Here is a 26,609-nt window from a genome sequence, read left to right as displayed (position 1 = left end):
TGTAATGGTTGCTCTTTGTCCAAAGACCATCGCATCTCTTGTTCATCAACCGTTCTCAAACCCAGAACAGATGGATAAGAACGTAGGCTGGGTGAACGAGATCGATCAAATGTAGGCGGATTCAAGGTGTTATTCGGATCGTTTTCTTGTTCATCCTCTGCATTGTCAGTGTAGCTTTGATGGTCTAGATGAAGACCATCTCGTCCTTGTTCTGATTGCAGAGCTTCGATCTGATCAATCGTCGAACTGGACATGATTGGGTCCATTCCCGGTTCATGTTGCATCCTTCGACCTTCTTGTCTTCTTCCAATGATTTCATCTTCGATTCCAATAGGGTCAAATACCCGCCTCTTGATCGGGAATAAATCTTCTTGCAAAATGCTCACTGAACTGCTGCTCGTGGGGCTGGTAGCATTTACACGTTTTGGATCTTCTTCGTTGGAATGATTTCTGTCCATTGTACTGGCTCTCTCATCATGCTCTCTGGGTTGTGAATCATGATCGTAGCCGTTCACAATTTCCATCGTTTCGTCAGCACCATCATACGCCGAGCTGATAACATCATCATCCACATCTCCATGCGATCTCCTAGCAGCGTTACGCGAGTTAGCAGCATCATCTACCGCACGTTGAACACGTTCCAACAATTCGCCAATTCGAACACGATCTGCATGTTCAGCTTTCAATTCATCTTCCAATGCTTGTACGCGACTGTTCAATTGTTCTTCACGTTCTCTTTGTCTTTCAACCTCTCGCTGCAATTCCAATACACGTGTTACCTCTTGATGTAAATCAGATTGCAATTGTTCATTCCTTGATCGGACATCCAACGCTTCTGTTCGTGTTCGATCCAGCATATCCAAAAGACTATCACGCTCCAATGCATGACGTCTCTGTAAAGCGGAAACGCTGGAAGATGGTGAGGCAATCCTACCATTCAACAAAGCCAACCTAGCCGTTTCTGATCCTTCACTATTGTCAAATCCACCTCTAGCAGAATGGTACGATTTCGTGAGTTGGGCCACATTACCACTTGCACCGCTCGCAGGTCGTATAGAAGAATGATGTAAATCTTCCAAACGACCCCAATCACGAATCGAGCCTGAACGACGATAGGATCCCGAAACGCTTTCAGGGTTATTACCATTGACCGAGGCAAGTGCAGGTGATTGATTTCCTCCCGTGAAAGAGTTGGAATGAGTATGAGCATGACTTCCTCTACCATTACCACCACCACCACCACCTGAGCCGGAACCTTGACTTGCAATTTGATTTCGAGTTTTACGATATTGCAATTGTTCTTCGATTTGTTTTCCAGTCAATGCCATCGAACGTAGACCTGCTGCAACAGAAGATGAGTCATTAGAAGCAGCTGAGGTTCGCTTGGATTGTTGTTCGGTCGGAAATCTTGTCGAACTTGGAGACGAAAAGCGAGATCGCATTTGCCAATCTTGAACTTGTTGAGATGTTGATCGAACATGCGTCGGACGTCCTTCGCTGTTTAGGGCTGTATGATTTTCAGCATCGGGTAATCGAGGAGTGCCTTGTGTTTTGACGGTGATCGATGGCGAAGTGCCCGAACCAGTTCCACCGCCTGATCCAGTAGCAGAAGAAGAGCCTAAACCAGCGTATAAAGGCTCAACACCATTGTCAAACTTGCGCAATACGTGTGGAGCATCTTTACTGGTGATATCATCCTTCGGCACATCGAATCTGTTTGCTGTGGCTTCTTCTGCCTGAGAGCTTGCCAATTTAGAGTACAGACGTGGCGGTGAGGAAGATGCAGCTCTTCTCGATCCAAAAGATCCCAAAGAGACATTGCTCGATCTTCCACGTAAGCCAGCACTCGCTTGTAAAGCAGAATCCGAAGTTTCTTCCGATAAGTCAGGCAAAGGTCCCATGTACCTCGATAGAGCATCGCTATCGCGTAAAAGTTGTTGACGAGCAGAGCGCGAAGATGTTGCTGAGATTGGAGGAAGAGGTGGTACAGCAGGTTGTGCGTTCGCTCCTCCTCGATCTGTCAAATCTGCTAGGTTTTGCCTTTGAATTTGCTGATAGGAGAATGGCGTAGGTGCTGCACTTTGTGTCCTTTCCCGAACATACTTTTGCTGACTACTGACTCTTTGCGATGGAGATGCTTGAGCTGCTTCTACATACGAAAGAGCAGACGATCTCGGCTCATAAGGCTCATTCGTGTTTTGCGAAGCAGGTGTTGGCTGTGACAAAGCTGCACGTCTACCGGACCAAGATCGATTGATAGGCATTGGTGATGGTATTAGCTCAATGCCAGCAGCCGAACGAACGAGTTCAATCATTCGTTCATAAGCTTGTTCAACATCTTGCATCGATTCTTGTCTCACACGGGCTGCACGCATAGGGGTTGATTCACGCAACGCAGGAGATCGTTGACTTTGCGAAGACGATCGTTGAACATTGGCAGGGCTCGTGAGCAAATCTCCACTTCCGGCTTTATTAAAGCTTCGATTCGGCGAGACTATGGCCGGGACAATTTCAAACTCTGGCGAACGTGAAACATCCGAATCTTCCTCATTTGGAATTTGTGGAAGTTGTGAAGAGCTGATGGCTTTGCGCACTTGCCTGACGGCATTGACGATTGCTGTATGTTGTTCAGGCGGTAAGGTGATCCGGGCCAATCTGGCTTCATCATCCAATGCACCTGCTTCCGTATCATCCACGCCTGCATTACTAGCATTGAAGACTGAAAAGCTGCCAGTTGAGATATTCCCAGCATTGTAAGGAGACAAGATGTGTTGGCGTAGAATATTTGCGTCCATACTGCCTTCCACAATATGATCATGAAGGGCTGCCTCAACAGCTGCCAAGCTTGTTTCGATATCCTGCACACTCACGTCTCGACGAACGTGTCCAAATTCACCGGTTGTATCGAGATATGGCGACTTATTGCGATCGTATGCGTCTCCTCCGAATGTATTCCGCTTTGGTGTTAAGGCAGAAGGTGTTTCTTGTGAGATATGTGAGAAACTACTTTCGTCTTGATCGTCATCGATTGATGTAGAGAACGACGTATCATGCGTTGACGGGAATTGCACAGACATATGCTGTCTCCCTGAAGGCTGAGATGGTGATGCACCAAATCGAGTGCCACTCTGCATCGGTGCATCCTTGTTCAAATTCAATTCTCGATTCTTGGGCGTCGAGACGGGTGTGGAAGAAGACGAAATACGTTGTTCCAAATTCTCAATCAATTCCGACAATGGGCTGGGAGCAGCTCGAGGAATAGACTTCAATGAATCAAAAGCGCCTTTTGTGGATACTGACAAGCTTTCGTTGGCTGGATGCTTTGGATCAGGTGTTACACCATCGCGGAAAGAAGGAGCCGTCCTGAAAGATGAAGCCGATCCACTAGTGGCTGATGACCCATATCTTATCTTAGAGTGGAATTGATCATGTGTAGGGCTATCATCCAAAAGACTTGCACGGGAATTACGTGACACTTGCCATATCCGTGGAACAAGCGATGACGGTGAAGCATTTTTGTCAAATGTTCCTTTCTCCTCTTCTGTCAGTACACGACCACGACTTCCTGGCGCATTTGTTGGCGTAGGCGTTTCCGTAGTTTGAGATCCTCGTCCTGATACTTGTTGAAGATCTGTTGTCATCCTTCTTGGAGTCACGTTAGGGCTACTTGGTACACTCCCTCCCCGTCCCAGGTTTGGCGAATGAGGCGATAGAGACTGTAGTGTGAGAGATCGATCCATTCTGGCTTGTGTGTCAGATGCACCAAATACTTTTGGAGGCACTCCATCCGAAGAAGGAGGCAGACCAGATATACCCGTATTACTCGTTTCCATGCCACTGGATGATCCAGTCGTGTCTTGTGTTTCGCCTACATCCTTTTCAACCTTTCTTTCAGCAATTTGAGGAACTTGAGCTTGTCTCTTTCCAGGACTAGATATCCGTGTAATCTCTGTCTCTACTCCTTCCAAATCTACTCTGCTTCGCGGTGGTGTCTTAGCTCTACCGAAGCCAAAGAAGCTGCTATGCTTGCCAGACATATCCTTTGAACGTCTATGATTGGTTGGTAGAGCGACAGGTTTATTGGATGGCGACTTTGCCTTTGAGTCTTGCGTCTTTGAATCTTGTGAAGGCGGTTCTTCAACTTCTTTGATTGTATTTGTTTTGTCGGCGATCAAAGAAGCTTTTGAAGGTGCCGATTGCGATTTTGACCGAGCTCGAAAGATACGACGAACGCTCGCAAAAGGGATTTTGGAAGGTTTTCCAGTTTGCTGATGAAAATCTTGATTTCCCCATTCTAGATGATCGCTTTCAGCATCTGCACTTTTGGTTGGAGATGTTAACCTTGCCAATTGTTTATTTTGATTTTTGCGCATACTAGTAACAGATTCTGATTCGGCTCTTTGTCCGTTTGCCCTTCTTACGCTCAGCTTTGAAGCTGCTGGATTAGAGTTGAGTGAGCTATCATCGAAGAATGATCTCGTTCGCGTGAAACCATTGTTGTCCTGATTGACAGTTGTAGGAGACATTTGTCCTAATTTGACAGACTGATTTGTTGCATGAGTATGGTCTAAAATGCTTGAACGGTTTGCAAATGGCGTTTCGGTTGAGTTTGGATTGTCGTTGTGTATTGCATATGATTTGGATGCAGGAATCGAATCCGTTCTTTCTCTTGAAAGTGAATTTGTATAAGAAGGCGGAATACGCGTACTATTTGATCTTCTTACCGGTCCATCGGAAATGTAAGTCATATTGAATGTCGAATTGAAACACCGAGCATGCTTTTGTTTATATGTTTGATTCGAAAGAAGAAGGATGTGCTTTTATTGATTTCTTTTTATTCTCCGAATGTCGATCAATATCAAGAAAGCGGATGCCGCGACGCCAATGACGTAGCTTGATCAATAGCTTGGTCGAGCTTTCTTCGAGCTATTGCAGTACAACGATAACAAGACGATGATGGTGACTTGTTAGGATGGATTGTCAGTTGAATGTCATTAATTCTCTTCTTAAAAGATAGGGTCAATCCCTATGTCTATATATGCTAATATGTGTGCCTCCCTCCATATACGCGAGTCTCTATGCATACGCGATTTAATCTTGTTTTTATGCGGCCCGCGTTTGAGGCTTGAAATTAGCGTAAGAGTGGGTGGGTCTAATGAATAAAAATCAGTCTTGCTTTGTTTGATTTAAGCTCCGATAGAATCAGCCTCTTTAGTGTATAAAATTACTGTATGCGTCATATGGTAATGAAAATGTCTTGGAGTTGCATTTGAGAGATGACTTTGGAAATTTGATCGGTAAGATTGTCTGGCAATCAAAGTAATAAAGCTAACAAATTCAGCCTCATACAAAAGTTGACTAAGATGTACCTTACTTCAGTATCAAAGCGCCCTCAATAACCTCTCATCAGATTAGCATGGATTAACACAAACTACTCGTTTGATGTCTCATTATGACCAGTGTAGTCTCCCCGTAGCTTTCGATTGGATGTCATTCAGGTATCTTCCCGCCCTTTAGCGCTTCCAAAGAGATGGTCAAATACATATTCCAGCAGTAAATGGAGCGAGGTTGTCTAACACATCTCATCTAACCACCACGACATTCTTCACTTTTAGCATCTCTAATGGTCATCATCATAATAAATGCTACAGAAGGCTCCTGCTGTTGCCATGACGTATTCGGAAAGTAAGATCCGACCCTATTGATCTTACGGTGCTTAAAGTAGGCAGAGCAAAAAAAGAAGATTACACGTGTTCTTACAAAAACAATCTTCCAATACGTGCGCAGAGGCATTTCAGCAGCCCAAAAAACAATTTGTCAGTGCACACGCGTCTATTGTATGCTCTGTGCTCTGCTGGTTACAAGGCGTTGGGATTGCATACATTGGCCCCCCCCCATCTTCCCTCAGTAGATGTAACAAATCACGGCAATTTCATGTAACAGTGCGTACGTGCGCGAACTTCCCAAAAATTGAATTGGATAATGAATTGAGAAAGGGAGAGGGTGCAAGAGTGATTCCTTCTTTATCTTCTTATCACCATCTCCTTTTTTCGCAAAAAGTGCACTTTTTTGTCGTTGTAGCGTTTCACATTAACCGCATACATCGTCAATCTGTCCTTCATCAAACGTTTAGATCGTATTCGTGAACACCTCTTGCCCACCTCCACCAAACAAAAAGACAAAATGGCTCCTGAAGCTGTTGCCGATATCGGTTTGATTGGTTTGGCCGTTATGGGTCAAAACTTGATCTTAAACATGAACGACAAAGGTTACACCGTTTGTGCATACAACCGCACAACAAGTAAAGTTGACGATTTCCTCAACAACGAAGCCAAAGGAACAAAAGTCGTTGGTGCTCACTCTGTTGAAGAATTTGTTGCCAAATTGAAGCGTCCCCGTAAGATGATCATCTTGGTAAAAGCTGGTCCTGCTGTTGATGCTTTCATTGATACTTTGACTCCTCATTTGGAAAAGGGTGATATCATCATCGATGGTGGTAACAGTCATTACCCTGACTCTATCCGTCGTTGTGAAGCTCTCGAAAAGAAAGGATTACTCTTTGTCGGTTCAGGTGTTTCAGGTGGTGAAGAAGGTGCCCGTCATGGTCCATCTCTCATGCCCGGTGGTTCAGATGCCGCTTGGCCACACATCAAGGAGATTTTCCAAAAGACTGCCGCTCAATCTGATGGTGAACCATGCTGTGACTGGGTCGGTCAAACCGGTGCAGGTCATTACGTCAAGATGGTACACAACGGTATCGAATACGGAGACATGCAATTGATCTCTGAAGCATACGACATCTTGCGTCGTGGTATGCGCTTGAGCAACGATGAAATCGCTGACATCTTTGAGACATGGAACAAGGGTGTTTTGGATTCTTTCTTGATCGAAATCACCTACACCGTTTTGCGTTACAAGGACACTGACGGTGAATCAATGGTTGACAAGATTCTTGACTCTGCAGGTCAAAAGGGTACCGGTAAATGGACTGCAATCAACGCTTTGGACTTGGGTCAACCCGTCACTTTGATCGGTGAAGCCGTCTTCGCACGTTGCTTGTCTTCCCTCAAGGAGGAACGTACCCGTGCAAGCAAGAAGATCAACGGACCTTCTATCAAGCCATTCGAAGGAAACAAGCAACAATTCATTGCTGATTTGGAACAAGCCTTGTACGCCTCAAAGATTGTTTCCTACGCTCAAGGTTTCATGTTGATGCGTGAAGCTGCCAAGGAATACAACTGGACATTGAACAACCCAAGCATTGCATTGATGTGGCGTGGTGGTTGCATTATCCGAAGTGTTTTCTTGAAGGATATCACAAACGCTTTCCGCAAGAACCCTGAATTGGAAAACTTATTGTTCGATGACTTCTTCAACAAGGCAATTCACGATGCACAAGAAGGATGGCGCCGTGTTGTTGCACAAGCAATCTTGTGGGGTGTTCCAACACCTGCTCACTCTACCGCTTTGGCCTTCTTTGACGGTTACCGTACCGAAAGATTGCCTGCTAACATCTTGCAAGCTCAACGTGATTTGTTCGGTGCTCACACTTTCAAGGTTTTGCCCGGTAAAGAAAATGATCACCTCAAGGCTGGAGCTGATATCCACATTAACTGGACCGGTCGTGGTGGTAATGTGTCTGCTTCCACATACACTGCTTAAGTTTCTCTTACTAAAAGATGACAGACAACTCAACACGCACTTTAAGGAATCAGGATATTTGTATCTAGAGAAAATATGATCTGAATTGAATTTAGAAAGTTCGAATATGATTTGACTGGGGTATACATGTGATGGATGCTGTAATGTACAATTGTGTAAGGGTCGTAACGTTTTAAGTGAAGGAAACTGATTCGCCAACTTGCAAGAGTGTAGCTTTGGAAGTGGTATTTTCAGTCTTTTCTATTTGATCGATTGCTTGTTGAGCTTTCTCTGCTCTTGTAGCCTCTCTTTCAGCATCGAAATCTTGGATCAATTGATCAGTGTTCAGCCAATATCTGCGTAACAATCGAGCAATAAGGCCACGCATATCCTTGAACTCTCCATGGGTATCGATGATATAACGGGCAGGGTATATTGGTTTCGTGTTTGAATCACCTTGTATCATCTCCAATACAGCGGCAAGACCCAAATTGACAGTACCAGATAGCCAATGAGGTAATTCTAACTTATCAAACATTGTCAAGATTGCCCAATGTTGAATTGACAATTCTTTGTTCGTAAGCCAAGTAGGAATACTCTTGGGCGTAAGACCATGTGGAGAATAGACGATCGAGTTCAAACTCTCCGCATTTGTTGATCGCCACAGGAAGATCAAACCACCATGTAACTTCTTCCATGCCATTCCTGCTGGTCCTTGAAAGTAAAGGAACTTTTCTTGTGGCAAAGCTTGTAAGATTTCCATATTGTTAGGCAATGGTGTACTGTTTTTATTTTCTGATTTTTCACTGATCCAACCGGGTGGCGTATCCATAGAGGCTGCTTTGATGACTGTGATCGAGTTTGATTTGCCTTTGCTGCCAAGAACTTTTCTTAATGCACCTTCTGCATCTTGCGTGACGAAGATCGGAATTCGTTCTGCAACACGTTCATCAGTAAGTGTTTCAGGATGCAAATGATCACTGAAAGGATGACTGATGACGATTGCGTCTATCTTGTTGGATGGTGGACGATCATCAGATGCACTATTTGCGACATTCTCTTGTTCTAACACACTTTCCAATTCTCCAATCGAAGATGCCAATGCTGCAGTTTGACGTTTTTGACCTGAAAACGAAACCACTAAATCAATTTGTTCTGCATCGGATAACCAAGGATCAATCAACAGATTGCATGTGCTTGTTGGATGATCAGCGGGGTTAGGTAGAGTCAACAACCAAGTTGAATCAAAATTGATTCGTCGAAGTTGTGCCATTTTAACAAAGATGATGATGGAAAGAAAGGTTGTTGGAATTTGTGTGCATGCACTCCACCTTTTAGTGCGTTAAACCCTAATAGCACACCCTTTATGAACAACCAAATAATAAGCCCCCAACGGTAAAAGCGGTACCGAGAGTTCTCGATCGTTGTATTGCGTAATTTGACAAGCTCTCGTAATGCTTTATTAGGAGCAACGTCTTATTGAAGAATCGATCAATGCATGATATCTTTTGAGTATGGTATACATAAAATACAAGTGCGTACAGTAAGGTTGCAGAATGAGCAAACATAGTAAGAAGGAGCAAGACCAGGCGAAAGCAAGAAACCGTAGATTGGAAACGCTTGTCCAATTCTGTAATCATACGCTCCATCGACCAATCAGGTAGCAGCAGGACACTCAACTGTCGGTAAACAGCAAGCCATGGCATACCAACAAGTCAATCCAAAGGCTATAATCAACACTGACTTTGCTGGGTTAGTCAAGATTGCATTTGGTCCCGCAGAACCAACTTCATCGATTGGTGCAATCACAGTCGAGACCATTTTTGGTAACATCATGTTCCATGTTTTGGACAAGCCAACTCCATGCAGCAATCGGATATGATCTTGGCATCGCTCTGAAAGAGACAATCAATATGGTCAATCACCGATTAAACGTCAATCCGATTCCATTGGTCTTGTGCACCGATTCAAAGTCATTGTATGATTGTTTGGTAACCGTCAAACCCAGCAAAGTCAGTGTTGATTATAGCCTTTGGATTGACTTGTTGGTATGCCATGGCTTGCTGTTTACCGACAGTTGAGTGTCCTGCTGCTCCAGTGTCACAAATGATACCTTGGAACTTCTCGGCTGAGTAAGGATCTAACAAAAATTGAGTAGAAACTGCGTTATCAGCTAGTATTACAAAGTCTGAAAATTGCAATGGTCCTAATCCGATTCACTGTCGGATTCTTCTGATCCTTGTCCAACAGCTGTAGACAACATTGCTTCACTGTTTGCTAAAGCGCCAGCAGCAGCAGCGGCAGCCATTGCTTCTCCCGAATTGTTATTTGCTGATTTGGATGCTGCTTCAATTCGTTGTCTTATTAGGATCAACCTTGCTTCTCTATCTCTTCGTTCAAGTTTAGCAAGTCTTTTTTGTAAATCACGTTTAAGATCCCAATTTGGTCGTTTTGGTGCGATGTTGTGTAAGTCCAAATCTTGTTCTCTTTTGATTTCATGTTCTGCAATCACACCTTCTTGAATGCCAATGATCATATTTTCAATTGTATCTTTTAATCTTGTATAATCCACCCTTTGCTTTCGATCAAGCACTCTGAAACTTCGTATTAGCTTTGCTGTTGACCATTTTTCAACACGTTTGCGTAGTTGTTCAACATCCGTCCCTTCATCTTGCATCTTTTCATCTTCTTCGTCAAATCTAATCTCCGATATCGATCTTGGATGATCACCTTTCACCTGATTGGCATTGGAATCGGCAGAAGATGCTTCTTTTCGCCTTCTCAGCTCCTCCAGCCGAACCTTTCGCGAAACTGATGCAGCTTCCATTGCACCGAGAAGGGATTTGTTATTGGACAAAGGTGGAAATCATCAATGAAGAAGTTAGCATTTTGAATTTTAAACATTTTCCTATAAACGCGCCTTCGCATTGATATTCTGTAGTGGCCCAGGCGTAGAATGCATAGCGTACGCTAATTGATGAAATGACATAACTTCATTGTTGTTCACTTTGATCATCCATTTGACACCATATCATCAACTACACTGAGCTGAACATTGCTTCAATATGCTTATCAAAGTCAAAACACTAACAGGCAAAGGTGAGGAGAGAATGCGGCCTTTATTCTAAAGCAGGACGAATAACTGATGGCGGTGGCACTTCTTCCTTTCGCAGAGATTGAGCTCGATATCGAGCCAACAGATAAGGTAAGAGAAAGAATGATGTGAGGGTCTCTTATTCTATTCACTCACACACGCATACCTCTTTGCTAATCTCATAGATTCAACGTATCAAGGAAAGGGTGGAAGAGAAAGAAGGTATTCCTCCTGCTCAACAACGTTTAATCTTCGGTGGAAAGCAAATGTTCGTACTTATACCGACAAAGTGAGGGGACACTCCCACTGACGTTCTTCCCTTTCTTTTAACCACAGGCACGATGATAGAACAGCAAAAGATTTCGGCATCGAAGGTGGATCTACTCTCCATGTGAGTATTACCACATCATTGGTTGTTCTATGAAACGATTGCTGACATTATCGTGCCCTTCTTCTTTCACAGCTTGTCCTTGCATTGAGAGGCGGTAGCATTTAATCTGAATTCATACAAAACTGCTCAGCACACCAAATGTAGAATAGAGACCATGCAAGGATCATCGTATACGAATCATAATTCAGGTATATAGTACATATGCATGCAGATCACAGCGATCAAGTCAATCGGATAAGGAGAAACATTACTATCCAACTTGAACATACCATGGCAATTGCACCTAACGTGATCCATCCCATACCTCTTGCTTTGCGACTATAATCACCAAGCTTGCCTCTCGTTCGGGTCATTAATGTCAGATTGCCTTGTAGTTTCTCATCTGCTTGCTCTAATATTTTTCGATCACGCTCCAGTGCGTCAGCAAATTTCATCGAATTAGCTTTCAGAATGCCTGCCATACGCAACAATTCGCCCGACAAAGAATCTTGTACACTTCTTTCCGATTGCAAGGCGGTAGGAGGGGCATCTTCTTGTGCTTCTTTTTCGTTTTCGGTATTGCTTACTCTTGTCAGCGAATCTTGCGTGTTTGCATTCTTTCTCCTGCGTAGAGACGCAGCTGCTTCATATTCATCCATACCATCATCAACATTCTTTTCTCCTAACTCTTCTGATTCTACCTTCTCGTCTGGCTTGATACCACCAAGGGCGACATTGTCTTCGTCCTTCACATCTCTGTGCAACTCCTCATCCAGTGCATTATCTTCGAATTCGGAATCGTCATCACTATCTTCCAAGAGATCGTCTTGCAGCAAGAATGATCGAGTATCAGCAACTTGCACAGGCTGCATTTGCGTCTGAAACGATCCACTGAACTGCCTCTGCATTGTGCGTGGTTGTGTCTGTTGCTGTTCCAATGGATACAGTTGAACATAAGATTGTGTCGCACGTTGTAGCCGAGATCGCATACTAGCAACCGTTGAACTCAAACCTTGTTGTGCTTGTAATTCGCTTATGATCGTTTGTGCATGTGTTAATGCGATTGCAATGCCTGCTGCTTGCCAAGTGTTGGTAGTCTTTGCTTGTGATCCTTCTTTCAATTGATTCTCTAATCGATCTAATAATCGTTCCAGTGTCAAGACTGAATATTCGTTGATCGAGCTAGAGCCTTGACGACCAGTGGATATCACTGGTACGCCCATAGCTGTTAAGTGGCTTGCTGTAGCTGCCATGTTCGGTGATTCTTGTTGATGGTGAATTGTACGAAAGAGGAACGATTGATTCGTGTTACTCTCATTCACACCTTTACAGTCTGTGCTCAACGCGGCGCTAAGTTTTTCTTATCCCCGCTTTACAATTAGACTTTTTATTTGAAAGAAGCATTCATCCCTGTCCTAAACAATGATCAGCGTGATTCAAGACAAAGAAATATGAATGATGTAGGGATTGCTGAACATGATCAGCGATCTGTTTGGCGCACACAATGGCAACAACTACGAGGCAAGCTTGACAGACCGATAGAAGACGAAGATGCTCTCTTGGATCTGCTGTTCGCTCCATTCGATGTCCTAGGTTTAGCAATTTATAATGCAGATGACGAACAATCACACATCATTCAGACGCACTCGCAGTGGAAACGGCTTAATCTGGGAGAAAATCTTCCCGAAGAAGCCAAGAGGAACTTTCGATGGATTGAGGACATGCAATCGAAATTTCTGAGAGAAATAATACCAGATTGGCATACGGTATTGGAACGTCGAGGTCTGCTAGAAATCGTCTTACAACAATGGTTCAGTCCGATGTCAATAAACAGAGAAGATAGAGCAACTATTGGTGCAATACAGCTTTGTGCCTTGGATACTGTTAGCGTAGCACTCTCCGATCGATTGCCTGATGCAAATGGACAAAGACGACAAAGACCAGAAACATGGAACATATTGCAGAAGATTCTGTTATCGCTGGTAGATCGATTATCACTTCTTAGTATTGCCCATGCCTGTCAAGATCTAGTATCTTCTAACAAAAGGCAGCTGCAGTGGACCTCTTCCATACGACAATTGCTCTCACTGCCGGATCGAATTGCGAATGCATATGAAGGAAAGTTCCCAGATACACTGTCTTTGCCCAGAATACGCTCAAAGGTTGGAGACGAAGTCGGAATGATGGTCCAAGGAGATGTGGACCGTCTTCTCGTCTCGGATGTGATCAGCAAATTGTTACGTGCAGGATGGTTTCAAGACGTACAAGGCTGGGAAGATAGATCGTACAGTGTTTGGCCTGCGATCCTTCGTCGAATATCTAACAGGGTAGAAACTGGTGAAATCAGAAAATGGCCTCTAATCGTTGGGTCGATGCAAGAGAATGATCAGAACGCTTTACTCATCTCCCTCGTCAATGCCCTAGACCGAGTCTTGAAGAAGAACGGGAAAGCCAGTTTTATCAATGGGTCGGAACTGGTTCGACCAGGCGCAGAAGGCAAAGAGTTTTTGTCAGCTTCTACGTGGGAGTCAGCTTTGATCGTGGCAAATGTCATTGAAATCTTTTTGCCTATTGACCAAGATGATGGCGAGGCCAAAGTTGATGTAGGATGTTTGTCGTGCTTGTTCCCGAACTCATCAAGCTTTCCGACGTGGTCTCCCCTTACCGCTCGCATTCTGATACACATCTTATTAAAGTACGATACCAACTTTCAATACGGAGAAAGCCTTCTTTTGCAATTGGTCAAAGCTTGGTCGCAACAGTCAAAGGTTGCCTCATTGGATGAAGAAGTGTTTCTATCAACGCTCATGCTCCTTCTCATACATGTGGCGCCTTCTGATTCTGAAGCAGTCAAACGATTGAGTACATCTCCTGACTTCATCAATGGCGTTACACAGCATTTGAAGCACCTATCACCATCTGCCCAACGATTGGGCATGCTCTTGGCCGAAACAGTGTCTGAGCGAGCCGGTAAAGGTATAAATTTCGGAAAGAGCGTCTGGGAAGGAAAGGGAAAAGGACGTGAAGAAGCCAGAGTATTACGGTCTTTGGCTCTGGGGTTCAAAGGCAGACAGATGGATGTGAAGTTGGGTAAAGAGAACATGCTATCATCATTGCACTTGAAGACAATCACAGAACAAGCTCAAGTTCAACTTTTCAAGCCACGTGCAAAGACTACCAGCGGGCCTACTACTAGAACTTTGCCGGCCCGCAAGCCAGCACCTACACGTAAACCCATAATACAACTTCTAGATGGAGATAGTGACGGGGAAGAGGACTTCCAGCCAGAATCGGAAACGAATGACATCCCCTCCCTAACGAACATCAATGGCAGTCGAAAACTAATCAGCTCTATCTCTGATGACGAAAAGAGCTCATCTTCTGAGTCAGATACATCCTCCGATGAAGATGGTCCTCGGAACGATCAAGAGGGAGCGACAGAAGAGGGCAAGGCCTTTGGGATGGCTGCGCCCACCAGCAAGAAACAGCTCCGACCGCCAATATATATCGGCGAGCTGGCCCCTCTCCTTCGGGAGAATGAGAGAGATAGTGTACGGATGGGAATGAAGTATTGCGAAGATTTGATACGACGCAAAGCAGGTTGGGGCGGAGAAGTAGAAGAGAATGCAATCGATTTGGCCTTGGCTTTGCTGTCCATTCACAACAATTTTAGAATTTCTCAATTCGAACAAAGAAGAATCGGTGCCCTTACAGCTTTGGTGGTTGCTAGTCCTACACGTATTGGACCTTGTTTGGCAGAACAATATTTTGATCATCAATACGCAATGGCACAGCGAATTGCTATGCTGAACGCTTTGGCTTTTGGAGCGGCAGAATTGGCAACTGGCACAAAGACGAATGCACGAATTGGAAACGACCGAAAGGATCAACAGAAACCGGCTTTGACGGCCAATAAACTTGCCGAGCAATTCTCACAATTGGCAATGCAAAGAGCTCGTGAGGAAGGCAAAGAGAGAATGCCAGAAATACGGAACGAGGAAGCATTACTGGTGAGCGGTACCCATTCAAAGACAAAAACGCAAGGACCTCGAATTGTAGAAGTGCAGAAGCATCAAGGGTCGTACACATCCGTTGCCAATACGTGCTTCATTTTCCCGTTAGTGAACAGATTATGGAATCATATTCAAAATTCCAGTGCTCTTGCAGGAAGAAGTGCATCTCGATATTCAGGTTCGGGAAGTAGAATCATAGACTCGCCCTTCATGATGGGATCATTGATCGATACAATCGCAGTGCTTTGCAACTATGCCCAAAATGAGCCAAGGTTCCGTCAAGATGTGATTCCAGAGGTTGTGCAGCTGGTTCTCACCATCACACGATCTCATTTGAGCTCATTGGCGCAAAATGCTACGATTGATGACGATGAAGAAGACGATGGCGGAAGTCGATCGACAATCTTGGGTGCAAGTGCTTCGCTTGTTTTGGTTTTATTGGATGCTGCTTGGCAGTTGGACTTCGGTATGTCGTTAGCCAGACAAAATGCAAATCTGTTGATGGAAGTACAGTATTGGGCATCTGCAATCTTTGAAGCAGCAGACGGGGGATCTTCACAGGCTAGCTCAATAGACCGATCCGTCGGCGTCATGGATCGTTCGGGAAGAGCGAGTGCCGCAATCTTGCTTCGAATTAATGAGATCCGTCAACATGGCAAGGGAGCATAACAAATGCGTGTATTACTAAAATTGTACAATATTAAACACATCAAAATTACAGAAAGTATGTCAAAAGAGTTTTCCGAGTACACGTCAACGGCTTTTGCGACCCAACAGAGATTCCAACCCCATCTTGTCCAAATGCAGAACATGACCACGCTCTCTTCTTGCATACACAAATGTATACAACAAGGTAGCCGTTCCAATTGCAGCAAAGCTGACATCGGCAGCATTCTTGAACTGACTGGGTCGTGACCAAATGATGGTGAGAGCATAATGCAACAAATCCAATGCATTTTGTAGTGCAAATTGTAAGCCCATCAGAGCATTTCTTCTGGGATGTAATCGAAGAGCTTCTTGTGCTTGTGCAAGTTGGGCCAAGTCAAACGACCATAATCCTATCCTACTCAAACTTAAGCCTGTGAACAATAAAGCTGTATTCCAATGCGGCCTTTGCTTGTTCGATGCTCCTTCGTAAAAGCTAACGATTGCCATACTGAGTGGCAAGAGTTCTGCCCAGATTGACCAGGTTCCCGTCCTGACCAAACCGATCTTTTTTGTTAGATAAGGTGTAACGAACGTTCCCAATAAGCCACAAACAACACAAACGCCCCTCATACCAGCGATAAAGGGATCAGTATAGTTTGTCTCACTTTTGAGATAAGCAATGAATGTCGAATCGAATGAAAGAACGCTCATGTACAGTAACGAGATTGCTAAAGAGCTAATAAAGATTGGCATCAAAGCGAACGAATGCCAATCTGCAATTTGTACTTTTGCCCATCGCTTCATTAGAGTAAAAGTGCCTCGCAAACCCTGCTTGGATAACCATTGATGCCATTTCATAGAAGTTGGCACACGTCTTGGAGGATAGTTTGCCTCGCCATTAGGTGCTGCAGTCTGCTCTTCTGCTGCTGCTTTTACGGGTCTTTTCTGTTGACGATTGTTTTGCTCTTCCTCACCCAGTATAGTGAATCGTCTGAACACAATGCCGATGAATGACAATTCAAAGACGGTCGTGAATGCGCTGATACACAGTAACACAACGCAAGATAGCGGATAACCCAACGTAGTCGTCAACAAGGAAACGAATAGTGGAGCGACCAATTTTGACAGAAGATCGATTCTACGCATGATCGCATTGAGCCTTGTTAGTCTTTTCGAGCTTCCTCTTGCAATACTCGTTACCCAATCTCTTTCCACACTGACAGAAACGCCAACGTTGCACAAGATCAGGATGCAACCCAAAATCGTGATTGCTGCAAAACAGGACCAAACATCAGCACGTCTAGGTGCATTGGGATTTGGTCCTCTTCCTCCATTCTGCGCTGCTTGACGTAGATTGTCGCTGTAGAATAAGACCAAAAAGATCCCGTACGATGCTGATACAAACAGCTTTTGCGAAAAGATGAACGCACGTACGATCCGTAACCGATGTGTGTTGAACGTATCCGTCAAGCCTCCAACTGAACCGCTAAAGACGATTGCTGATGCAGTTGTGATGAATCCGTACAAAGAAGCAGGCAAAAGGGTGTTGGTGAACAAGACAACCAAATAAATGCTATAAGCATATTCTGCTGCTCTGTAGGAGAAGGAACTGCTAGCTTCTTGAGCGCCTAGTAAGATCAAAGCATAGACGTCAATATCCGATGATTCTTCTACTGTCTCTTCTCCCGGAACTGCAACGTCTTGACTGTCGTCTACTTCATTGTTATCGTGATTGGAACTTTGACGAGTTGCAACTGGCTGAATAGCATCGAAATCCTTTTCATCTCCATTTCTCTCGCGCCATTCCGTTTGGGCCACCTGATCCTTTGCAACGTCATCTATGGAGATGCCCTGCCTATCTAGAACATTTGTGGTGATCTCTGCTTGCATTGTGACTCCGGTACCATTTCTTTCCTCTGATTTTGAATGATAGTAAGAAGGGCCGAGCGTAGATAAGATAACACTTTTTTTTCATTACCCCACTAGTCAGCCTCAGCACACAGTCATGTCTGCGCGCCTAGCTCGTTCAACGTTCGGATGCCGGGTGGCATGGTGAAAGTTGTCTGTGAATAGATTGATCCTTCCTTTCTGGATCTGGCATCGGATTTGCATAAGAAAATGTCAAAAGTGTGGATGAATCATATACTCTTCAAGAGTCTTTGCCTTCCTTAGCCCCTTACGTAATCAAAAAATTGACAAAAGCATAAAACAGAAAGAAAAAGAGTATCTCTTAATCCTAATCCTCGTTCTCGTTTTCGAATGCCTTTTTTGCCAAGGGTTTTCCAAGGACTTTAATTTTAGGTGGCTTTGATAGATTTAAACGGCGACTAAGATCTATATTAATTGATAGACTCACGATCAGATCAATCAATTTAATTAATCATCCTATCATCAAATGCGATCCATCCCTTGGCCGAGACTGAGTACGAAAATGAACCGAAGCATAACCGAGCTCGGCATGGTTCCCGCTTAAGTATAGTTTCGGTAGAATACTGTCAATGTGCCAAGTCTATGCATCGAAACAGAGAAGCATGAGTGTGCGCGCGCGCGTATTCTTATTTTGGCCACAAAGACTGATTGGCTTGCCAAAATGAAATTTGACGGGAAAAAGAAGACAGACATGGTATGCATGTACGGCCAGAACCTGCATTATGCAATCCTTCACTTCATCAGTCTTTTAAGAGGTTATCCTCTATGAGGAGCCCCACCATAATAGGAACAAGGAACAAAAAAGTGCAAATGCGCATTCTTGCCATCAAATCATCATCTCCTGATCCTCTTCATTCCATTCGGCCAGATTCAACGGCCTCTTTTCGGGCTCGGCATATGCTTAGCGTAGAAAGAGGATGAAATGAATACAAAACAAGTCAACCTTTACAACAACTTTTAATCGGCGAAATACATACCGTCACAAAAGGGGGGTCCAACTGTCAAAGCTTTACAATCTCTTCCATTTTGCCGTTCTGAGTTGGAGTGCATGTTGTACTTGCACTGTACCTAGTCATATTTCCACAGCATACATCGCCACCCTCCTTCGCTTGGCATCCTTCTTGCTTCGGTGAGATTGTTCAAGCCTTTCTCCAGTTTGTGCCTGCCTTTTCCCCAACTGAAAGGGATAGATTAGACGCTATCATTGTATATTTTGCCGAGCTTAGCGTCTTTTGCATTCTTTTCTCAATCTTCAACCATCATCAATTCTCTTCGGGACAACCCAATCCTTCTTCAATTACGCTACTCCCCACATCACAGGGCTGATGTATTGTTGATCCCCGCACATAGGTCAAAGTTCGGTCAAATCAAGTGACTGGATTCATCTCGTACGGCAATCGTCAGATATAAAAGGAAGAATGAATTAAACCTTTCCATTCCCTCATCCTTCAAGCCCCTTTTCTTACGTCACAATCGTACAGCATCATCATCCTAAGCTCAGCCCCATTGGTGAGAAAACCCCACACATTCAAACACATATCCACAAATCTCATCGCCACAAGACGCCCCCTTTACATCGTGTATGACTCTTTGCGTACCTACCTCAAAATAAGCAGCCCCGCCATACGCCTTCAAAAAAACGTTGTAAAAAACAAGGGAAAAAAAAAGCAAAACAAGCAAGCTTTAAATAAGACGCAATCTTGTTCTTCTCTCTTCTTATTCTACCATCATCTTCAGGTAGTTTTAATCCTTCCACCTCAAGATTGACCTGATTGATTACCAGTCATCATCGACGCAATGGCAGCAGCAACAAGACAGACAAGTGTAGATAAGGATCAAAAGACGACGGATGTGGTGACAAAATTCGTAGAAGCGGAAAAGATCCAAGATCCTGAATCAGACGTTCACAGTCTCAATATGTCATCTGCAAATTCAAACACTGAAAAAGGTTCTACTTCCGGATCGCACGGAACATCAGCATTTAATGCATACATGCTCTTTTGTACGCTCGTTGTTGGTTTGGGAGGTTTAAATTGGGGATATGAAAATGCCCTCGTTGGACCAATTTCTGCCATGAAAAGTTTCGTCCGTGATATGCAAGGAATCAATGCAGATACCGGACAATACGTTTTAACAGCACATCATCAATCAATCATCTTTTCCGTTCCATTAACGGGAACAGTCGTTGGTGCTTTACTTACCACTCCCGTACAAAATCGATTCGGTCGTAAATGGGCTTTGCTTGGATCTTATTGTACTTCCATGGGTGCCGTTTTCTTGCAATTATTTGCGCCTAATTTCGTCGCTTTCGTTATGGGTCGTTGGTGGAATGCCGTAAGTTATGGTGCTGCTTTGGCAATCGCACCAAATTTTATGGCAGATCTCGTTCCAGCAAAGATGCGTGGTAGATTCGTTTCAGGTGCCAATATTGCCACGATTGCAAGTAGTGTTTTAGCAACGGTTGTTTGTTATGCAGCACAAGAAACTCACGGTGAAGATGCACTTTCGTACAAAATTCCTCTTGCAGTTCAAGCTTCTTTGCCATTTTTGATGACAGTACCAACACTTTTCGTTTGTGAATCACCTTCTTGGCTTCTTACCAAAGGTCGCGTTGAAGATGCTCGCAAGACACTTCGTTCGATTCGTGGCTTTAGCGATGAAGAAGTGGAAAAAGAGTTGAATGTCTTACAAGCAATCGAAGATGAATCTCGTCAACGTGAGAACCCAAGATTCTGGGAGATTTACAAGCCTGAACATATTCGTCGTACTTTGGTTGGTGGATCAATCTTTTCGTTGAACCAATTGTCTGGTATCATTCTCAGTACAACTTTTGCTGCCGTATTTTTGACTCAATTGGGAGCCGGTAATCCGTTCTTGTTCTCGGTTATTGGTAACTTGTGTTTGTTAGCAGGTACGATTGGAGCACCTTTTGTTTTGGACAACTTTGGTCGTCGTCCAACAGCTTTGATCGGTTTCTCAATCTTATTGGCAATTGATGCAACTGCAGGAGCATTGGCATTTTTTGCAAAGACGCATCGTAATGCTGCAATTGTGATTGCCGTTCTTTCATTCGTTTTCAATATCGTTTGGACTTTGAGTTTCTATTCGATCTCTTTGTTGATGCCAGCAGAAATTCCAACTGAACGTTTACGTAATCCAACAATGACTCATGCAATCGGATGTGGTCAATTAACTGCAATTTTGACAACTCTTGTTGTACCTTTGATCACGGCAGAAGATGCAGCAAATTTAGGAGCAAAAGCATATTTGATCTTTGGTGGATTGATGGCAGCAATTTTAGTTTTAGCAGCATTATTGTTACCCGAAACCAAAGGAAGAACAAGTTTGGAAATTGATGAATTGTATGCTCGTCATATTCCCGCTTGGAGATGGAAAGGATTCGAAACGAGTGCAAACAGATTGGCCGCTCAAGCACAGTAAATCTTTGCTTACATATATTCTCACCACAACCACATTGTATTATAGTCAGTTATTTCTCATGATGATAGGTATTGAATTTGTATGACCGATTTCTTCTTATTGGTGGTGATGTGAGCCGTATTAAGTTTAAAATCCAAAATAAGCCACCCTTAGCTGCCGACGGCCGGAGAATGAATGCTTTAAGCAAGCTGTGCAAACGCGTTAATGCAAGCGTATGCATGCGTGCTTCGATTTATGCACTATACCCTTATGAGCCTCTGGTCTAATTTACCACAACGGCGTTCCGAAGTGCATAACTCTTACGATTAAAGGGAAACGCTCCTTTTCCTCTTTGCAACCATCATTGACATCATCACAAAGTGTCTGGCTCAAGGTCAGGCTTGCGATTTACTACCTTGATTCAGAAAGGCTTCTCCTTCCACACAATCAATCATGCCCCTGTTCTCCTCTAGTTCAAGTCCCAAATTAAACAGCGGTCCTTCATCGCCCAGCATGTTTTCATCAAAAAGTAAACGTGATTCAGCAGCTGATCAATCAGGCAAACGATCGTCTCATCATGACGGAATTGGCACAAGCGGTATGATGGGCACTTCAAACAGTTTGGCAGAATATTACATACCCGATAAGCTAGTCTCTTCACCTACTGCTTGGGGTGCAGAAGCAAGAAAGCAAAGTAGATTGGCAGTTGGTGGCTTTGGCGCGGCTGCCGGTCGTAGTTCAAGAAATGCAAATAAGATCTCTAAAACCGATTCTATGCAAAGTTTACCTGCAAACGATCGTCAAAGACCAGGATCAAGTTCTGCTCTGGCTTCTGCTCTCGAATTGAATGGATCTCGTCCGGACAACAGTATGCCAAGAGCACGCAAGTGGGGTGCAGGTCGACATGCTTGGGGCCCAAACGGTGGTGGTCATGCTGCTTTGGGCGCAGGTGGATATGAAAGTGACGAAGGTGTAGAAATCGATTATATACGTGATAGCTCAAGCCTTCACGATAAAGGAAAATTCCAAGTCAAACCAACACGAGGATATGACAGCTCATCATCCATTCCACAAGTTAGCACACTACGTCAAAATCAGTACAGCGATGAGAATTCCTCGTCAGACGCTTCCAGTCGTAGAGGTCTCTTTTCACGTTTCTTTGGAATGAATGTTCCTTCTGTACAGCGAGGCAAATGGAACAAGTTCAAATGGATCTTGTTCGCTGCAAATTTCGTTTTGACTTGTTATACAATCGCTGGCTTTATTGCCATCATGCTTGCTTGGTCAAACTTTTTCCCAAATTCAAGCGCTCTTCTTATCGTCAATCGAACGGAACTCATTTTGGGAACGATTGCTATGTGCCTTTGCATCATCACAGCAATCATTGGATGGACAGGTATTTTGCTAAACAATCGTGCATTTTTGTCTGTCTATGCATTGATGCTGTGGATTTCGTTTGCTTTCATCCTTGCACCGGGCTATATTGCCTACAAGAGACGTACTTTCAACTTGGCCGGAAAGATGAATCATTTATGGTCTCGTGAATTGACATTGACAGGTCGCAGAATGATACAAACAGTTCTCAAATGTTGCGGATATTATTCTCCCTTTATTGAAGCGGCAGCGGATGGAAACCGTTGTTATGCAAGAAGTGAATTGCCCGGTTGCAAAGGTCCGTTGATCGAGTTCGAACGTGAAGCCTTGTTAAACATTTACGCCGTCGCTTTCAGTTTGGTTCCTGCTCATTTGGCATGCGTTGTGATTACGATGTTATGCGCCAATCATGTCACTTACAGATTCGGCAAGGGTATCACACCAGCACGTTACCGTGTTGATGATCAAACGATCAAAAAGGCTTACAGAAAGTCTGTTCTTGATGAAGGTACGGTCAATTCACGATCACACTTGCTTCTTGTCGATCAAACACCACTTGATCAGCCTAGACCACCGTTTTGGCATGATGTTAGCTCTAAATCGGTGTCCAAATCCAAGTAGGGATTACAACTCTTTTGTACGATGTCATTCACTTTATGGTCCACTTTTTGTCACGATAAATCCAATATATTTATCTTTTAATTCTATGTCTAGTAATATACAATACGGGTAACTAGTCAAGAGAAGCATGAGCCCCAAAAATGATACAGTGAAATGAGAACCATAGAAGACAACATTCCAGAAAATAATATATATATAAGAAAGCGAAGGGTAAGATGTATGGAGAAGTAGTCGATCTACTTCCATAAATTGAACGAGCTCTTTCGACGAACGGATTGTTGTTGAGCGGGAGCAGCAGTACGTTGAACGCTATTGATTGTATTGATAGAATCGTATGATTGATCAAGGCTGGTCCTTCGATCAGATTCTCCGTCATCGTATGAATCACAAGCCGAAAGAGCTCTTGCACCACCACGACGCCAGAATGTGACTGGAGGTGCGCCAGCACTTTTTTGACGTGCACTCGTTGGTGTTTTGACGGTATTGACGGGAATTTGTTCATCACCATCATAAACGTAAAAAGGAGAAGCAGGATCATAATCAAACACTAACCCACGAACACGACTACGCAAACTTGCAGCACGTGAAACGCTTGAAGAATTTCCACGAGAATTGGTATAATGGCCGGCAAGTTGAGTTGGCATGGCTTTTGTGGAAATTGTAGATGTACGACGAGAAGCGCTACTTGCTTCAGCAAATGCACGTAAACCATCGGCAGCAGTCATACGATCTTGATCCAAAGATTGACGTAATCCATAAGGCATTGGATGAGGTGCTAAAGAAGCACTGCCAAAGATCTTTTGAGATGGACTACTTTGTGGCGCAGGTTCATCGGATGTCGTTGTTGGTGTAACGGGTACATCTGCCAACGGACGAGCAACATCCAAAGCATTAAATGCACTACCACCGCCCATCTTTGACAAAATACGATCTGCCAATTGAGCAGGAGGACGAGTACGATCGATTGAACCTGTCGAATCAGCACTCTTTACAGACGGAACGAGTGACTGTTGACTTTTATTATCCAAAACGTTGCTAGTACTTTGTCTACGTTGACGAGCAAACAAACCTCGCAATCCAGATTTGGCAACTGGTGGAGCTGGAGAGCTTGGTTGCATTAAATCAACTGTCGATCGACTTGCTAGTGCATTACGATGTTGGTTGATGGTTGAAGTAGAAGAAAGATCAAACACAACCGTGGAGGAAGATGCATTGCTTTGTGCAACTGGCGTTGGCTCAAATTGTTCACCTTGATCAAGCCAGGAGCCCATGAGCTGTCTCTCAGATCGTTCAGGACTTGAGGCAGGTTGACTTTGAGCTGTCTGCAAGCTTGCAATGCGGACTGGTGCTAGAGGAGGAATTGATCCTTCTTGTGGCCATGGAACTTTAGATCCTCTTCTACGTCTAGGTGCTTTTGAATGACTACTGGATGCATCGGATGGCTTACGATGATGCTTATTGCTAGAAGAATGAGTAAGCTTGTCCATCGTTGACGTAGATGGGAAGGAAAAGTCTTGACCGATCATTGATCCATCCACCGATCCTACTCTGGATGAAGTTGAAGGTGGCAACTGTCTCATGCGTGCTTGTGAAGTTGGACTGCGAGCCCAAGAAGCAGATGAGCCGCATTCCGAGATACCCGCAATGGAAGATGGACGGGTGGAAATGGTTGTTGCGCTGGAGAAGTCTCTGCTCATTGCACTTGAAGAAGTGATGGAAGAAACACTATCATGTCTATTGGCAATAGCGGCAAAGTCATCGTGTGCTTCTTCTTCCTCTTCTCTTTCTTCATCTATGTTACGCTCGAAGCCCGCTGCTTCGGCTGCATAACGAGAAACTGCATCTGCCAAACCTGCAAACATGGGCAAGTGAGCACGTTTGATGCTTGAAAGTGTCTTTCCATCTTTGCCACTCATTGTCAATGTTCCCAAGTCGATTTGCGGACTGGCAGTTGGTGTTACGAAAACATCGCTCACGCCGCTCAAACGCCATTTGTTCTTTTGTTGTTGCATTTGTTGTGATGGCGTTTGGAAGATTGAGATAGAAGAATCTGAACCTGGGAATGTATCAACTGATGATGAAGGTGGCGTACTTGCAGAGCGTGTGAGGCCCAAGCCAGCCGTGAAAGCGGAAATTGGACCTTCTGATGGTGTCATTGCTCGACAAAGTTCTTCGCGTTCATCATCGCTGCTCACCCATGCCAATTCATCATCAAGCCAATCGATTCCAGTCTTTTGGGGAACAGTTTTTGATCTTCGCATCATAACACTGTCCATGCTTGACTGAGGAGAGCAAGAATCTGTGTCAAATCGTGAAAGACCGCTAAGTCTTTTTGCTTGCTTATGCGCTAGCCGTGACCGATTTGATTTGGAAACAATGGGTCTAGTAGAAGGAGGCTGAGGAAATAATGCATATCCTCTCGAAATAAAAGATGCCCAATCATCATCATCATCGTTTGCCTTCTTTGATGTTGCTGGCTTTTGGTCGATTGGTGGCAATGCTGCCGCTAGCCTTGCCGGTGATCTCTTTGGTCGACATGGTGGCTCTGGCAATTCCAAAGGAGAATCAGCCAAGACTTTTGCCATGTTTTCCGTAGGATCAACCGGTGGCAGAGGTGGTAAAGGCCTCCCTAGCATCTCTGCTAGCTCTTTTGCATTCCTTAAGTCCCGCGATTTTCTCAATGCGTGACCGAGTGCTTTATTCCTTTTCCTTCTGATATTGTTTTCTGGATGCGTTGCTGTCATATTTGAGCATTGACGTCCCGACTGGATTAGCTCTATATCTTCGCCAAATTGTTGCGAAGTTGACATTTTTGTTATTTTGAGTGGAGCAGTTGATTTGAAAATCTTTCTCGGTTGAAGCAAAGGTAAATGCCTATCGAATAATCGTCTTGAAGGACTCGGAAATGGTGCACGACTATGAACGTGTGCAGGAGTAAGTTGAAGAAATTCCGCTTTGTCTTTTGCGTCTCCTTCGTCAATGCTATTGCCTCGTCTTCTTCTTAGTTTGACGCTCTGTGATGCCAAGTCCAAGATCAGTGCGTTCGCATTGATTGGGAACACATCGCCGAAACAGCATTGTGAACCGTTTGGAACCGTTTTGCGATCCATATTCGAAAAAAGGTAAAGAAGTTCGATAAGCGCACATCAAGTGAGCAAGAATATATAATGTAATTTTAGGGTTGAAGGGAAGAAGAGAAGGGTAAAATTGGTTTTCAAGAGAAGAGTCAGTAAATATGATCCAATAAACAAGCTCTATGCTTTTTAAACGATCCCGAATAAAATATGCCAAGAATTTATCCGCAATTCTCCTGTTCTTCACCGTTCATTTTTTGGTTTACCAATGCCGCCGGCGTTTCAGCCCACTTGCATGGTAAATGACATTAATCATTGGATCTTCCAAGAAAAATTGCCACATGCCAAGACAATTTGCCTGAACACCATACAGGCGCCATGCAGTACAATTTATTCGTGCGGTTCGTTAGCAGGATCAGAAGTCT

The 26,609-nt window shown here is 44.0% G+C and overlaps 11 protein-coding genes across 11 annotated transcripts; 6 read left to right on the top strand and 5 right to left on the bottom strand.

Annotated features, from left to right (window-relative positions):
- The first annotated feature begins 6,045 nt into the window (after positions 1 to 6,045).
- On the top strand, positions 6,046 to 7,825 carry FA14DRAFT_161669 (putative 6-phosphogluconate dehydrogenase). The gene has a single exon (XM_025499228.1). The coding sequence runs from the start codon at positions 6,184 to 6,186 to the stop codon at positions 7,660 to 7,662; it is 1,479 nt and encodes a 492-aa protein (XP_025354478.1). The 5' UTR covers positions 6,046 to 6,183; the 3' UTR covers positions 7,663 to 7,825.
- On the bottom strand, positions 7,559 to 9,105 carry FA14DRAFT_69974 (uncharacterized protein). The gene has a single exon (XM_025502717.1). It carries the CDS (start codon positions 8,912 to 8,914, stop codon positions 7,835 to 7,837), a length of 1,080 nt encoding a protein of 359 aa, XP_025354477.1. The 5' UTR covers positions 8,915 to 9,105; the 3' UTR covers positions 7,559 to 7,834.
- Positions 9,106 to 9,138: 33 nt separating this feature from the next.
- On the top strand, positions 9,139 to 9,689 carry FA14DRAFT_161667 (uncharacterized protein). Its single transcript, XM_025499227.1, has one exon. The coding sequence runs from the start codon at positions 9,341 to 9,343 to the stop codon at positions 9,521 to 9,523; it is 183 nt and encodes a 60-aa protein (XP_025354476.1). The 5' UTR covers positions 9,139 to 9,340; the 3' UTR covers positions 9,524 to 9,689.
- Positions 9,690 to 9,733: 44 nt separating this feature from the next.
- On the bottom strand, positions 9,734 to 10,476 carry FA14DRAFT_173875 (uncharacterized protein). The gene has a single exon (XM_025500504.1). The coding sequence runs from the start codon at positions 10,466 to 10,468 to the stop codon at positions 9,848 to 9,850; it is 621 nt and encodes a 206-aa protein (XP_025354475.1). The 5' UTR covers positions 10,469 to 10,476; the 3' UTR covers positions 9,734 to 9,847.
- Positions 10,477 to 10,706: 230 nt separating this feature from the next.
- FA14DRAFT_124155 (putative NEDD8 precursor-ubiquitin-like protein) lies at positions 10,707 to 11,231 on the top strand (the record flags this gene model as incomplete). The annotated part of the gene is made up of 5 exons (XM_025496623.1): positions 10,707 to 10,740; positions 10,815 to 10,846; positions 10,921 to 11,003; positions 11,072 to 11,126; positions 11,199 to 11,231. 5 exons carry the CDS (start codon positions 10,707 to 10,709, stop codon positions 11,229 to 11,231), a joined length of 237 nt encoding a protein of 78 aa, XP_025354474.1.
- On the bottom strand, positions 10,981 to 12,380 carry FA14DRAFT_161666 (uncharacterized protein). Its single transcript, XM_025499226.1, has 3 exons — positions 11,199 to 12,380; positions 11,072 to 11,126; positions 10,981 to 11,003 (listed from the first exon to the last, which is right to left on the bottom strand). Exon 1 carries the CDS (start codon positions 12,356 to 12,358, stop codon positions 11,348 to 11,350), a length of 1,011 nt encoding a protein of 336 aa, XP_025354473.1. The 5' UTR covers positions 12,359 to 12,380; the 3' UTR covers positions 10,981 to 11,003; positions 11,072 to 11,126; positions 11,199 to 11,347.
- A 176-nt stretch (positions 12,381 to 12,556) lies between these two features.
- Positions 12,557 to 15,654, top strand: FA14DRAFT_156833 (uncharacterized protein; the record flags this gene model as incomplete). Its single annotated transcript, XM_025497860.1, has 2 exons — positions 12,557 to 15,584; positions 15,632 to 15,654. The coding sequence occupies 2 exons, from the start codon at positions 12,557 to 12,559 to the stop codon at positions 15,652 to 15,654; spliced, it is 3,051 nt and encodes a 1,016-aa protein (XP_025354472.1).
- Positions 15,655 to 15,793: 139 nt separating this feature from the next.
- Positions 15,794 to 17,851, bottom strand: FA14DRAFT_161665 (uncharacterized protein). The gene has a single exon (XM_025499225.1). It carries the CDS (start codon positions 17,654 to 17,656, stop codon positions 15,872 to 15,874), a length of 1,785 nt encoding a protein of 594 aa, XP_025354471.1. The 5' UTR covers positions 17,657 to 17,851; the 3' UTR covers positions 15,794 to 15,871.
- Positions 17,852 to 19,612: 1,761 nt separating this feature from the next.
- FA14DRAFT_124494 (general substrate transporter) lies at positions 19,613 to 21,136 on the top strand (the record flags this gene model as incomplete). The annotated part of the gene is made up of 1 exon (XM_025496647.1): positions 19,613 to 21,136. One exon carries the CDS (start codon positions 19,613 to 19,615, stop codon positions 21,134 to 21,136), a length of 1,524 nt encoding a protein of 507 aa, XP_025354470.1.
- A 199-nt stretch (positions 21,137 to 21,335) lies between these two features.
- On the top strand, positions 21,336 to 23,275 carry FA14DRAFT_161664 (uncharacterized protein). The gene has a single exon (XM_025499224.1). It carries the CDS (start codon positions 21,569 to 21,571, stop codon positions 23,108 to 23,110), a length of 1,542 nt encoding a protein of 513 aa, XP_025354469.1. The 5' UTR covers positions 21,336 to 21,568; the 3' UTR covers positions 23,111 to 23,275.
- Positions 23,229 to 26,548, bottom strand: FA14DRAFT_69609 (uncharacterized protein). Its single transcript, XM_025502715.1, has one exon. It carries the CDS (start codon positions 26,218 to 26,220, stop codon positions 23,347 to 23,349), a length of 2,874 nt encoding a protein of 957 aa, XP_025354468.1. The 5' UTR covers positions 26,221 to 26,548; the 3' UTR covers positions 23,229 to 23,346.
- Between the last annotated feature and the right edge of the window lie 61 nt (positions 26,549 to 26,609).

This window comes from Meira miltonrushii (assembly GCF_003144205.1).
Source record: "Meira miltonrushii strain MCA 3882 unplaced genomic scaffold FA14scaffold_3, whole genome shotgun sequence".
In the NCBI taxonomy this organism is placed as follows: Eukaryota; Fungi; Basidiomycota; class Exobasidiomycetes; order Exobasidiales; family Brachybasidiaceae; genus Meira; species Meira miltonrushii.
This window is presented reverse-complemented; position numbering and strand designations above follow the sequence as displayed.